Source organism: Scheffersomyces amazonensis, assembly GCF_036850825.1.
Source record: "Scheffersomyces amazonensis strain UFMG-HMD-26.3 chromosome Unknown RJT21scaffold_1, whole genome shotgun sequence".
NCBI lineage: Eukaryota > Fungi > Ascomycota > Pichiomycetes > Serinales > Debaryomycetaceae > Scheffersomyces > Scheffersomyces amazonensis.
This window is the reverse complement of record NW_027042741.1, coordinates 418,063-432,341: the sequence shown is the minus strand read 5'-3', so window position 1 is coordinate 432,341 and position 14,279 is coordinate 418,063. Positions and strand designations below refer to the sequence as shown.

Below are 14,279 nucleotides of genomic sequence, written 5' to 3'. Positions count from 1 at the left end.
TCCTAATAAAGGTATGGCACTTTTACATAAACATGGTGATGATTGTTTAAAGCATGAAGCAGAAATTGTAAAACAAGGTGAAAAATGGGTACTACGAAGTGATGTTATGTATCCCTTATAAATAATATATGTATTAATTTAATCTACTTACAAGTTTTGAATTAAAGAATTCTTTAGTTTCTTGTAATATATCATTACATGTTAATAATTTATTATCTAATCTTTCTCGAACCCATCCACTTAATTTATTTTGAATTCGTAAAGATTCATATCTAGAATCAATCAAATAGATTACAGAATAATCATTTATATGTCTGATACTTCTTCCAATACTTTGATTAACAGCTCTCATACAAATATTTTCATAAAAGTTTCTTGAATTTATATTAGCATCCAGTTGAGATCCACCATTCCGTAAGGTGCTTGATTCTATAAATTTCCTTTTAGCAATAATTTCTCCCGAATATGCATTGGGAAATGGTAAACCTACCATAACAACAGCTCTAGCTAATTCATCTGAAAAATTAATACCTTCTGACATTTTACCTCCAACAACTGAAAATAATACTGCTCCAAACTTTTCTTCTTTAATTGCCTTTGTATATTCATTTAAGATTTGTTCAACTTTTGAAGAATCCTGAGGTTCTTGAAGAATTCTCTTCTTTGATGAAAGTATCTTGAATATATTCTGTTGAGATTTCCATACTTCAAGAACTCGATTTAGATACTTATAACTAGGAAAGAACACAACCATCCCATGAGGAACTTGACTAGCTATTTTTATTATCATAAGTCCTAAATTAATTATCATATTAACATTTTCTCTCTTATCAAACAGAAACAGAAGTTCAGAACCTTCATGATTAGATACTCGAAAAACTTTAAGATTTTCAGGAGGAACTATATGACCACAAGAATAGGTTTTGATTTCATTTTTAGGAACATAAGGAAATAAATAGTTTAAATAATCTGATACAGGTTCCATTGTCCCTCCACAAAGTAATACACATCTTGCTTCTCGTACAATTTCTTTAAAAATTCCACTTGGATCTAATAGCATATAATTTATACAAGTTTTACTATTATTTTCATCCCAAAAGAATTTCCCTTCATTTACTGGATTTGATAGAGTCTTTAAGAATTTAATTATCTTAAATAATAATGGATTTGAAGAACTTGAAGTGAATTCATCGTGATTCTTTTCCAAATAAGATTCGATCTTATATGCAATTTTTGATTTTGAAAGAAATGCTTCAATTTTATGAATGTTGAACATATCACCTGTAGATTTCCCAAATATATCTTCAATTGAAATTTCTTCACCTAACTTGACTTTATTTGATTTTTGACTTTCTTGAATAAACTTTACTACAAGTTGACAAAGTTTTATTAATTTTAATAAGTTAATTCTATTCCCACTATTTAATCTCTTCAAGAATCTATTCGTGTAAAATTTTAAAGATTTGATAACTCGTTCTAGATCATCAATAGATATTGAAACAGAATATAATGAACTTAACACATCAAGAATATTATGAGCTTCATCGATTATAATAATAGAATCTTTAATATTCAAATTTAAAATGTTTCTTGTTGAATCCTGGAAGAGCATTTGATATGGTAAAGAAATAATTTCAGTTATTTCGAGTCCTTTTCTAATTGAATAATAAGGACAAACCTTTAAACTATTCCCCATCTCTTCCAATTCTTCAATATCATGAATTTCAGTGAAATTTAAATCAGAAAACTTTTTCGATAAGGGATCATCAGCTCTAGGTAAAAATTTGCAACCATCTTTAGTCTTTTGTAAGTCTATACATGCATCATTTATTGCAGAATCATTTTTAGAAAGATTTCGAATTGATTCATTGATACATAAATGTTTTCTTGAAGCAAGTGGTAAATATTTTGTTCTTTCTGTAAGTTCATCAAATGATGATTTAAAGGTTGTTAATCGTAATTGATGAGAAAACTGATTTAATTGAGAATGTGTTCTGGATGAATAATAAATATTTACAGGACATTCATTCACCATTTCAACTTCTTTCAGTTTAGACAGTCCATCTACTTTTTTCATTAATTGATATACTTCTTCTTGGATTTTATCATTGGCACTATTTGTAGAATTTTGTTCAGAATCACTATAGTAATCAAGTGGTAAAAAATCTTCATCTTGAAACTCTTTGGATTTCAACTTAATTCTTTTTCTTCTAGTGTCATCCTTTAATTTATATCCTGAATGGATATTAGACTTGTACTCTTCCTCCAAAGTATCTAAATAAACTTCATAATCTTTTATTCTATTCTTAGATCTCGATAAAACCGATGACTTGTATGCCTGCTTTACCCATTCTGGTTCATCGTCTGAATCTTCTTCTTCGTCTTCTTCTTCTCTTACTTCCTCTTCTTCTGCGGTACGGTCTTTTATTTGGTTATTGTCAAAGTTATTTTTCCGTTTATAATCTCGTAACCATGTCATAGATGAACATATTATAGATAATGTTTTCCCAGTACCAGTTGGACTCTCGAATATACCTACTTTATAATTCTTATCTATAGTATCATATATTGCATCCATAAGTTCATTTTGAATTTGGTATGGAGTATAAGGATGGCTATATTTGTTTGCTGCCTCGCATGGTGTTGTTTTCATGGGTATAGAACATATAGTTACTTTACTTAAGATTAATTTGTCTACTAGTAATATAAGTAGAATCTGGTATTTGATATTGGCTTCCCGATTAGGAAATGGGGCCTAAACCAGACGCGAGGTGCTATTTCAACTTCCCATCATACGAACCTTCGCCGTTTATAATACTAATATTGTATAAGTACTTAGTTATTTCCACTAAGCCTAACTCTAACTCCTATAGTATTAACTCATATTACATTACACCAGTCTATCTTATGTTAACTAATAGTTAAGCTTAAAGAGTGTTCAAGTACTAATGTATATAAATATCAATAAGTAGCTTCAAATTAATATAAATTTAAATCATTGTTATTACAACACTATTATAACTGTTATTGGGAAAGTTATAACAATCAGCATACAAGCTAGTGTCTTATTGATTAATAAGACATGTATAGGTTATCAATAGTTATTTCGGCATTATTATTTTCGCTAAACTATGCTAGTGCGGAATCTTTTGCAACAGTAGCCGAACTTGAATCATTCGTAAATTGTATAATAGAATCTGGAGCCAAATATAATTTTACAGTGGGTATTGAAGGTATTTTAATGCTACAACCAGCTATAAGTAGAGTTGTAACAGAAGAAGAGCATAATGGCGTAATTGTTGATTGCTATATAAACTCAACAAGTAGGATCAATTATGAGTTGTTCAGCAATGAAGAACAACAAGAAAATTTAATGGGAAGTCAAACCTTGAATACACAGGCAGTATTAGATAGTAATGAAATATTAATCTACGACACATTTATGGGTAACTCGAGAAGGTATAATATGCGTGATCATGAATTTGTGAATGTAATGGGTATTGACAAGAAAGATTGTGGTTTATATTACGGATTGTATATGTCACAAAATAATGATTGTCTGAGTACAGATTTTAATTATTATTATACAACATCGTGAGCAGTTATGGTAGTGTGTCTTTTGAAAACGAGTCAGATTCGCTCTACCTTACAGGTATTAAATGGCCACATCATGATTGCACAGGCGGCAACTCACTGTCCAAAACAATGCCACCAAAAACCTGTCGTGTGGTAACCTATTTCTTCGTAAAGTCACTAACAGATATAATTGAGCTTTAGCTCGAATCGTCGATTCAGCTCAACCTTGGTGCCTAGCCCAATTGGCGTAGTATAAGACCTACTGAGGTCCAACACCGTGGTGATGCTACAGGTCGACTTTGGCCAAGTAATCGTGCTTGTCTTTTACGTTAAGTTTATTTCGTTCTCTGTATATTGCATAATTCTATATAAATCTAAATATCCACATTTCATAGGATTTACCGTATATTTATACAGTATCATTTAGACCCGAATAAACCCCTAAATGCAGGTTTATTCTCTTATTAATGAAATTGCCTTAACGTTACATTCAAGCTCCTTGTGGCAAGTCTGCCAGGATTTGCAATACAATAATCAGCCTTATCTGCAGGAGTTGGTACGACATTTGTATATCGGCTTTACTCCAGGCCATACTCGCGACAAATGTCGGTCACTATGTGACATTGTTTACGACTCAGCTCATTTTGCAATGTATTAATTATACCCATATCAAACTTATACTTTAGTTCAGATCTATATACTTAACAAGCCTCCATGTCTTCAAAAAACTTCCTAATAAAGAACGTGACTATTCTTAGATCTGACTCGGCCAATTCTCAAAATGGTCCGTTACAAGTATCTCAAAATCATCAATTAGCAATAAATACTGCAACTCATATAACAATATTTGAACCAAAATTACCTTCATTAAATCAAGGAATAACTGATATTCAAAATGTTAGGATTTTAAATCCAAGAGATGTATTTCAAATATTTAATATATTAAATTCAGAAATAAAGCAACTTTTACCTATTAAAAACTTTAGTAATTTACTGTTTGAAAAATTAGATGAACCATTTACTTTCGGTAATATCGGTGATCCTATTGTTATACAACATCAATGGTCTCCTAATAGTGTTTCTAATAGAGATAATTATTTAGGTACTTTATTCAATACTGGAGAATTACTTATTTTACAAAGGCAAACTACTAATGTCGATAAATATATTACTAAATTTAATATATTTGATATATTAATTAAAGATTTTCAATTACCAATTGATAATGAAGGTAATTATGTAGTATCAACATTTGAACAGTTTTTATCTTTAAAGATTAAAACTTTTGCATTCTCAGAAATTGATTCAACATTATGGTTAAGTTTTATAAGTGCTGATGGAAGTATATTCTTTTATACTGAACAAGATAATGAATTAATACTTAAATCTAAATTATCAACAAATTTAGATATCATTAAACAATTATGGTCTTCATGGACTATTAAATCATCCACTACATATGAAAGTCATTTGGCAGTTGTAAATTCAGATAATAGTATTACTTATTTTCATTTAACATATGATACATTGGCTGAAGAATCAATAATTTCAAAATCTAAGAGTATATCAACACCAACAAGATTTAGGAATTCATATAATGAATGGGTACAGTATAATAATGATACTTATTTAATAAGTTCATTTACTGGATATATTCAGATAACTAATGTTAATACTTTTAAAACAGTGATTCAAAAATTAGAAAGTCCAGCAACAGTTTCAGGAATTGTAACTCATAATTCAGGAACAACTAATCTTAATATTATAGTTGCTTATGAATCAGGGATCTTTGAATCATTTCAACTTGATCAAAAATCTTTAGGGTTAAGTAAAGTTAATGTAGATAAATCATTAACTCAATATGTGGGGAAAAGTTTACAAACATTTCAATTACATAATGCAGCAGCAGAAGATACAGGTAATGATGAAACCAGTACCAGTACCAGTACTACGGTTAAAAAGGAAGATAACAATACAGGAATTTCGAATGATAATTTCCGACTTTATCTTGATCCTAATATTGAAGGACAATTCATAATATATGGTATAAAATCATTGGGAGGTGATACTTTAGCATTATTATATAAAGTAATACCTAAAAATGTATTATACTATCAAACTGAAGCACAAGGTGATATAGAAGTGGCATTTATACAAATAGACAATTCCCAATCAATTCCAACAAGTTTACAAACTATTCGAACTCCATTAAGTTATTTAGTGGAATTATGGCTTAATAAATGTTCAGAAATCCCTCTATTGATCATTCCAAAAACAGGAATTGAAGCAACTTCATTAGAATCTAAACTACAAGCTATTCATACATATTTATCGGATATTGAAGATTTTAAAAATTCAAACTTTATTAATTTTAATCCTGATTTTCAACTCCAACTTAATGATCAGAATTTTGATACTGATTTATTGTCTATCCTAAATACTTCTTACAATGGGAGTACAGAAATATTTCAACTTCAAGTGTTATTGAATTTTGATAGAATTGTTTTTGATTCATTGGCAACACTTAATGAAGATGATGATGAGCTCAAACAATATTTACAAAGGACAGTGGATGAATTATCATCAATTGAAGTATTATTGTCTAGTCATTTGAAAAGAATAATCCTTAATTATATAGGTGGTCATTCAAATAAATCTGAATTTAGTGAATTTGATAAATTTCTTCTTATAAACTATTACCATCAATTTGATAATGATGATCATTTTGAAAAAATTTTAATTGATCATCATATAGAAGAATCTACTATTTCAATAAAGACCAAATTCTTTGAAGAAAGTTTTGAAACTTCATTGGCATCTATTGAAGAAGAAACCACTAGTAAGCTTATTACTTCTACGAGTGATCATAAATGGTCTAAATGTCAATTAACTGGATTCCCATTATTACAATTAAATAATAGAAGTGATGAATTAAGACAATATAATTATATTATAAATGATGATTTTACAGAAAAAGATCAAATAGTAAATGATTTATTGAATAGTATACAATATTGTTATATAACTGGGAATAGAACTTTTAAATTAAGATAAGATACCATGTATAGAAATATAAGGATCATTAATCCAAAAATTTGGATTTGATTTATCCCAAACTAATTGAGTTGAAGACCAATTAATTAATTTTGATGATGATACTGCAGGAGGAGTATCAGTTATTTTATAAATTAAGTATGCTATATTTAATTGTCCAAGGACATACCAAACAATAACAAATTGAGGGAATTTAGTTATTAATAAATAATTAACAATTCCAAATCCGAATAACACACCTTGTCTTGAATTTAACCATTGTTTTAATTCAATACTTGATAAGTTTAATCTTTGAATATAAGGTGTTAATAAGTCAATAGTTAAATTTGATGATGAATAAAAAGTAGTTAGAACTGAAAATGTATAATTTAATGGTAAAAGATTTAATAGAGCGACCAAAAGAATTGAAAGAAATGTTCCTAATTTATCTTGAAATATTTGAAAAGAAATAAAATGAAGTATAATAGTTGATAATCTATAATAATGGGATGAAAATTGCACTAAAGTATAAATGCATAAGTTAAAGAAATATAATTGAAAGTATCTTGTTAAGAACTTTTTAAAGTACTTTGAATTTTTTAATAGTATTTGATATTTTTGGACAATTGTTAATTGTGAATTTTGAGGTCCAGTAATGTTTTCATTAATGGTATTGGGTAATCTATTGATATTTTTATAGTAATTTGATCCATTGATTTGATCAATAAATTTTAAACTCAGAAGGAATAAATTATCTAAAGTAGGATCTATAAATCCAACAAGGGAAATAAGAAAGATATTCCAATTAAATACATTTTCAATAAAGAATTTGAATTTAATTAGAATTGATAAACTATTAAAATTCCATATGTTAAAGTAATTTATAAGTAAAATAGAAGCTGAAGTTAGATATAGTGGTCCATTAATTGAAATATATAATAATAATGAAAGTTTAACAGTTGTTGATAGGAAACTTGTTGATAAAAATGCTGGATTCTGTAGTGATCTAAAATTACTTAATATACTCAAAGTAATACCTCTTAATATTAACCATATGGAAAAGGCTTCCGAAGGGTTCGATATAAATATTGGAGATGCCATGTGGGAATGGGTGCAAATATCCGAAACTTCCCAGATCAGCAATGAGTGATTCAGACTGTACTCTAATATCAAAATCTATAGATCTCTTCGACTAACTTACCAAAACATAAACAAATAAACAAATAAACAAAGCAATGACAAAGAAATAATTAAACGAATCAAAGGTTTTTTATTACCTATATCTGCAAAAATGGAATTATTTGAAGTTACAAAATTATTAATCATGTAAGAAAACGTTTCTAATTAATAATTGCTACAATTACCTGTTTGGGATCATGTACTGCGGTAAGGATTTTATATAATTCACCTTTGTTTTGTTACCATTTGTGTCATGTGATCACGGTCATGAAACTCCGTGATCTTCTTATATGATGGATTTGGAGTTCCGTCAATAAGCGAGGAAATCCAGGAAAAAAAAAGACGCAAAGATTCAGGGCGCGAGTTGTGGACTTTTAGGCGGGGCAAAAAAAGGAGAGTCAAAACTTTCCCCCGAAAAAATGACTTCTTAGCTCTCTGTTTGCAACCAAGAGTCAAATATTCTGCTAATGCCTGAAGGAAAGAGGGCTTTAGCAGATGATTTGTACGGTGGGACTCTGGTTATTTTTAACTCTTACGCTTAAATGCCTATAAGTTGACAGCCCCAGTTTTAACTTGACAGTGCCTCACAATAGTGACATTAGCCATAAAACGTTACTAAAATGTAAGGCAAGGCAAGAGATAGGGACAAGGGATGACATGGATTTTTTTTCTTCTGCATTTTGCCTTTTATAAATAGAGGGATCTATTATTTATATATATATACTGTTAGAAATCCAATGGAAGTAAGGTAATTTCATTTCAGTAAATTAGTTAATTTTAATTTTAATTAGTTTGACTTCAACAGTGTACTTAGTATTAGTTTCAACATCTGATAAGAGCATCACCCAGATAGGAAAGGCTGAGAAATATTAGAGAAAGCACAAAAAAAATGTCTAATAATTTGCAATCACAATCACAGGTGACAATATCATCACAAGCAATTGCTAATAAGACAGTTAATTATAATGAAGCTCCATATATACACACTTCCTTAGTAGATGTCACCGACAAATTACCAGTAAGACCACCATGTCGTATCCTTTTTAAAAATGAATGGGAACAGCCATCAGGGAGTTTTAAGCTAAGGGGTATTGGATATTTAATTCAACAATCTATTCTTCAAATTCTTCAAAAACAATCATCAGTAGCTACAACTAAAAAAGATATACAAGTCTTCGCATCAAGTGGTGGTAATGCAGGCTTAGCAGCTGCATATACAGCCTTCTTCTACAATTTAAAATGCACAGTTGTCTTACCAACAACATCTAAAAAGGTTGTTCAAGATAAATTACGAGGGTGGGGAGCCGAACTTGTATTACATGGTAGAAATATAAATGAAGCTGATAAGCATTTGAAGACTATGTTAGCACAAATTCAACGAGAAGGTAATATTGAGCCTATCTACTGTCATCCATTTGATAATCCATTGATTTGGGAGGGACATTCCTCTTTGGTTGATGAATTGATATCCAAAGTAGATGATACTTCAAAGATCAAAGGTATCGTCTGCTCATGCGGCGGTGGCGGTTTATATAATGGAATTCATGAAGGGTTAATGAGACTGGATAGCATAATCAATTCTAAAGTGTTGCTCCTTGAAACTCAACAAGCTCCAACTTTGTATGATAGTTTACAAGCTCAACAGGTCATTACTTTACCATCAAACAAAGTGAATTCATTGGCTACTTCTTTGGCATGCAGTAATACTACTAATCAGACATTGATAAACTATGCATCTCACGATAAGGTAGTGACAGAGTTGGAATTAATTGATGACTTGGATGCTATTAAGAGTTGCGTATCATACTATAATCAATTCAACACAGTAGTTGAGCCCGCATGTGGTACTGCTCTCTCAGTTGTTTACAATAAGATAGAATACTTGTATAAGCATTTTGGTGAACTCAGCAGGGATGATGTTGTCATCATTGTTGTTTGTGGTGGATCATGTTCAGTCGAAGCTGATATCAATGTATATGATAAGATGGTCAAGAGGAGTGAAATCAAGTTGTAATTTATAGTTTATATAATTAAGGCAAGACTTCAGTTGTATGATATGTTAGAGATTTTTTAATAAATTGACTGATTCTAAAAAAACACACTTATTATTTATATGATGCAAAAATATGAACACTAAATGATTCCATCGAGGATCGAACTCGAGACCTTCTCTGAGTGAGAGAGACGTCATACCGCTAGACCATAGAACCATTTGTCCAAAAATTTCATACATTTTGTAAGGCGAATTTTATATACCACGTGATAAAAATCACGTTTAATGAATTTTAACTATTGCGGCATGGATTTTAAAATATTTTTTTATGTTTTTGAAAGAAATTTCCGTATTTAAAATATACACAAGAAATTGCAACAACGTTTTAGAGAAAACTTGAAAAGAAGTGGAAACTCATAAATTAGCATAAGATATGATCATGACATGAACTTGAACATGAACATGACAAAGCCCGTTATATATTTCTTTATAAACGGGTTACACTATTTATTTAGAAGTATATACCAAATTGGAAAGAAAAAAAATAATCACGAGAAATATAAACAAGTAGTCATATTTTTTAAGCTAATATTTTGCCAAATTCTGAAAATTTAAGTTAGTCTAATTAAGGTTTAGAATAAAATTTTTTTACTGCAAACTTGATTACTTTCAGATACTATATTTTCCAACAAGATATAGGCAAGCTCCGATTTCACTATACCATAAATTTCAGCACCAGGAAATATGTGCGTAATAATACATAATAACAAAGCAGCGCTTATCTTTAACGGTTCAAATGAAATGTATAATTAGTTATGAAATTATATAAGCATAACTGTGCATTTTACAAAGATAGTTTTGTATGAGAATTTTAAATACTCTAGTTCCAAAATAGATGTAATACAATGTACATGTTTAATTCATACAAAGGAGTGAAATTTAATGTTCATTTCGGTCGTGTGACTATAACTTTTTTTATGCAGCCCATCCTAATGAGATAAAAATCTGCACAATTTGGCCCAATTAATTTTCTACGATAAGTAAGCTTACTCTATAACTATGAATTTAAACCGATAATACATTCAAGGGAGTATATACTAATTGATCCCTTAACTAAGCAGGAACCAACACATCAAATATAGTACCTTGAAGAAGAAGCACAAAAGATTAAAGAAGAACAGATTGGAGGATAGAACAGCCCGAACGAACGAGGCTTATTTTTATTGAGTTACAAAATAACACCAAAAAATACATCTGAGGATGGGCACTAAATAGTTAAATTGCTGATTGAATTCCTGAACGATTAACAGGCGTATTTATAATTGAGATGATCACCAGATAATTAGCTCATATCGTGAAGCAAATTTGATTGCAAGAAATAGCATTGGCTATTGAAACCACGTAGAATAGAGTTTCGTGACAAAAAACAAGAAATAAATATAACATATGGTGTGTGATTTGTTTTTATTTCATTATTTTTTTTTATTTTTTCCCATTGTTTAAACTAAGGGGATCCCTTCTGAGAACTTTTCGTAAGTGTGTTAGAGTGGACGGATAAAGATTATCGTTGAAGCCCACTCCAATTTTTTTGAACCCTAACTCTTCTCTTTCATTTTGGCTAATGGTTTGAAGAATTATCACAAATAGTATATATTTTTATTATATTCCATTGTCCAGGTTTAATTCAGACATTACATTCGCTATATCTTCAGAGTAATTTTGTTCGCTCATCCTGAATAGGCTATCTCTCGTGTGATCTCATCGACCAAGCTCTATTTACAAAACAAGAAGACTTAATAGAACACTTTAAACAGTGTGTGGTATAGATATTTAACCTTTTCACAAAAACTGGTTAACTACAAATATGTCAGAACTAAGACATCATTTCAGATCAAGACCAAGATTAATCTACTATATTGGAGGAATCTTAGTGCTTATTTTCTTGAATACTTTCCTTTACTTACCATTCTCTTCTTCTCCTGCCAACTTACAAGCAAGATATAAGTATGACTCTCACAAAGAATCAATTTATCAATTAAAACCAATGGAAGATTTAATTCCTGAAGAAAAAGTAGGTTTTAATCCAGAAGAAGAGAAATTGAAAGAAGAAGAAGCTAAAGCAGCTGCAGAAAAAGCAAAATTAAATCCAACTTATGATTATAGCCCAATTCCAAGTGAATTACCTTCTTCGAAATTTGATCATCTTTCTGATCCAAGTCTTATCAGCAAATTTCCATTTAAACTATTACATAAACAATTAAAAATTGCTGATCACAGACAAGAATACGATACTCATTCAACTATTTATGATTTAATCTTTAAAAGTCATGATCCATTATCAGTTTACGGGAATCTTGATTTTGATCAAAGATGTCAATTATACTTTTATAATCTTTTTATAAATAATCACAATTGGGCTATAAATCCAAATGAAGCTTTAAAACTCGAAAATCGAGAGTTCTTTGATTTCTTCGATTTTAAAGAAAAATTTCAAGATGCTTACATTAAGGAATATATGGAAATTATTGGGCTCGATGATCCAATAGAAGATTTTGAACCAGATGATGATTATGAAAAATTTGTTAATTTGAAATATAAAGAATTCTGGGAAAGAACTCAAATAACTGAACAAAGTATCATTGATTATATTTCTCATGTTAGAATATTTAATAAATGTTTCGTTTCTAACAATGAAATCAAATCAGTCAAGAGTTTACCAACATTTTTCAATGATCAAAAGTCCATCCTCAAGGATTGGCTCACGATTCAAAATAAGGAAGAAGGTAAATCTTATTTCAAACTGGCCACTATTCCAGAATTCCAATTAACTCGTCAAGAGAATTTATTTAATTTTGATTCTTTTGAAAGTTGTGCTAATATTGAATCCAGAATTTATCCTTGGTTGTCATTCGATTACCCTGTATACGAAAAATGGACCGGAGAAGTCTTTTTAAGTCCCCCAGTAATAAAAACAGCTCCAAAATCTTCAACTGCAAAGTCAAAAACTTCTTCCATTTATCTGAATTCAAAACATAAATCCTGCTTTCTTGAAAAATTTAAATTGGCAACTAATGGTAAAGGTATAACTTTATCTATTTCTGATCTACATGTTCCCGATACCATTCGTTTAATTCATCTTTTAAGAGGATTAAATAACAAGTTACCTATACAAATAGTTTATTACGATAATTTGTCTAAAGATTCTAAAAATAGATTGGTTGCAGCAGCAAGAGAACAATTTACTGGTTTACCTCGTTCTTTCAATAAAGTGAAACATTTATTCCCAGCAGATTATCTTGACCCAGTTGACAAGGGTCTTCCAAAACAAGAACTTTGGTTCGTTAATGTCTATAATGCAGTTAATGAGAATTACCATGATAAATTCAAAAGATTTGGAAATAAATTCTTGGCTACCTTATTCAACTCATTTGAAGAATTTATTTTGATAGATGCTGATACAGTCATGGTTCAACCTCCAGAATACTTTTTCAATTTGAAAGGATACCTTGACAAAGGTGCTTACTTCTTTAAAGATCGTACAGCAGTTACCCTTAGACCTAGATCAGACACTGCATTTTTTAAGAAGATAAGTCCTTCAATTATAGATCAAACTATGTTCAACATCCCCATAATAACAGATCATACTATGGATAATCCTTTAATGAATGGTATGTACCATTATATGGAATCTGGTTTGGTAGCCATAAATCGTAATAAGCATTATAACTCTATATTACTTATGTTCCAATTGGCATTCATGGAGCCCGTGGCTCACAGAGTGTATGGAGATAAAGAGCTCTTCTGGCTTGCATTCTCTCTTAATGGGGATGAAGAATACGTATTCAATGAATTACATGCTGCTGCTATTGGTGAAAGAACTCCAGATGAAGAATATGTCACTGAAGCTGGTGAAATGAGAGATGGTCAGGAAGTATGTGGTGCTCATCCAGGTCATATTAGTGGTGAAGATGGTAAGAGTTTATTATGGTTTAATTCAGGTTTTAAGTTCTGTACTCAGAATCATAATGTTGATTTTGAAAAGGAGTTCGAATTAAAGAAGCATTTCCGTCATCTTCAATCTATTGAAGAAATGAAGACATTTTACACTCAACCAATGAAATTAAAACACGCTGTCATCCCTCCATTCAAATCCAAGAATGACTTAGTTAATGAAAATGTAGAGGATCAACCAGCCCAAGGGTGGATTGAAAACAAGGATTATTGTTTCTCATATCTTTGGTGTGCCTATTCAATGGTTGGTGGAACTACTGAAAATGGAGTAGATAACACTCAACTAGGGAAATTCATTGAGTTTGATAAGGTAAGTCAAACATTATTCGAATATTATGGGGATATATGGGTTGGAAATGATTAATTGCATTTTATTTAGTCAAATGGTTATTTTTTTATTGCTATTTTATGGTTCTTTTGGAACGGGCCTTTTAATAATAAATGTACTAATATAATATACTTATTTCTTACGTAATTTGGCACTCTA

At 30.1% G+C, this 14,279-nt stretch overlaps 5 protein-coding genes and 1 non-coding gene across 6 annotated transcripts; 4 read left to right on the top strand and 2 right to left on the bottom strand. All coding sequences in view use genetic code 12, as the record gives it.

The window, feature by feature from the left end:
* Positions 1-127: 127 nt before the first annotated feature.
* Positions 128-2,867, bottom strand: RJT21DRAFT_8357 (uncharacterized protein). The gene has a single exon (XM_064885365.1). The coding sequence runs from the start codon at positions 2,651-2,653 to the stop codon at positions 134-136; it is 2,520 nt and encodes an 839-aa protein (XP_064740563.1). The 5' UTR covers positions 2,654-2,867; the 3' UTR covers positions 128-133.
* Positions 2,868-3,944, top strand: RJT21DRAFT_8356 (uncharacterized protein). Its single transcript, XM_064885364.1, has one exon. The coding sequence runs from the start codon at positions 3,083-3,085 to the stop codon at positions 3,596-3,598; it is 516 nt and encodes a 171-aa protein (XP_064740562.1). The 5' UTR covers positions 2,868-3,082; the 3' UTR covers positions 3,599-3,944.
* A 346-nt stretch (positions 3,945-4,290) lies between these two features.
* Positions 4,291-6,630, top strand: RJT21DRAFT_110986 (uncharacterized protein; the record flags this gene model as incomplete). The annotated part of the gene is made up of 1 exon (XM_064879950.1): positions 4,291-6,630. One exon carries the CDS (start codon positions 4,291-4,293, stop codon positions 6,628-6,630), a length of 2,340 nt encoding a protein of 779 aa, XP_064740561.1.
* Positions 6,631-8,470: 1,840 nt separating this feature from the next.
* Positions 8,471-9,907, top strand: CHA1 (Cha1p). Its single transcript, XM_064885363.1, has one exon. The coding sequence runs from the start codon at positions 8,678-8,680 to the stop codon at positions 9,800-9,802; it is 1,125 nt and encodes a 374-aa protein (XP_064740560.1). The 5' UTR covers positions 8,471-8,677; the 3' UTR covers positions 9,803-9,907.
* A 19-nt stretch (positions 9,908-9,926) lies between these two features.
* Positions 9,927-9,998, bottom strand: RJT21DRAFT_t2. The gene has a single exon. It is a non-coding gene; the product is annotated as a tRNA-Val (tRNA).
* A 1,404-nt stretch (positions 9,999-11,402) lies between these two features.
* On the top strand, positions 11,403-14,279 carry RJT21DRAFT_123670 (alpha-mannosyltransferase). Its single transcript, XM_064882753.1, has one exon. It carries the CDS (start codon positions 11,646-11,648, stop codon positions 14,154-14,156), a length of 2,511 nt encoding a protein of 836 aa, XP_064740559.1. The 5' UTR covers positions 11,403-11,645; the 3' UTR covers positions 14,157-14,279.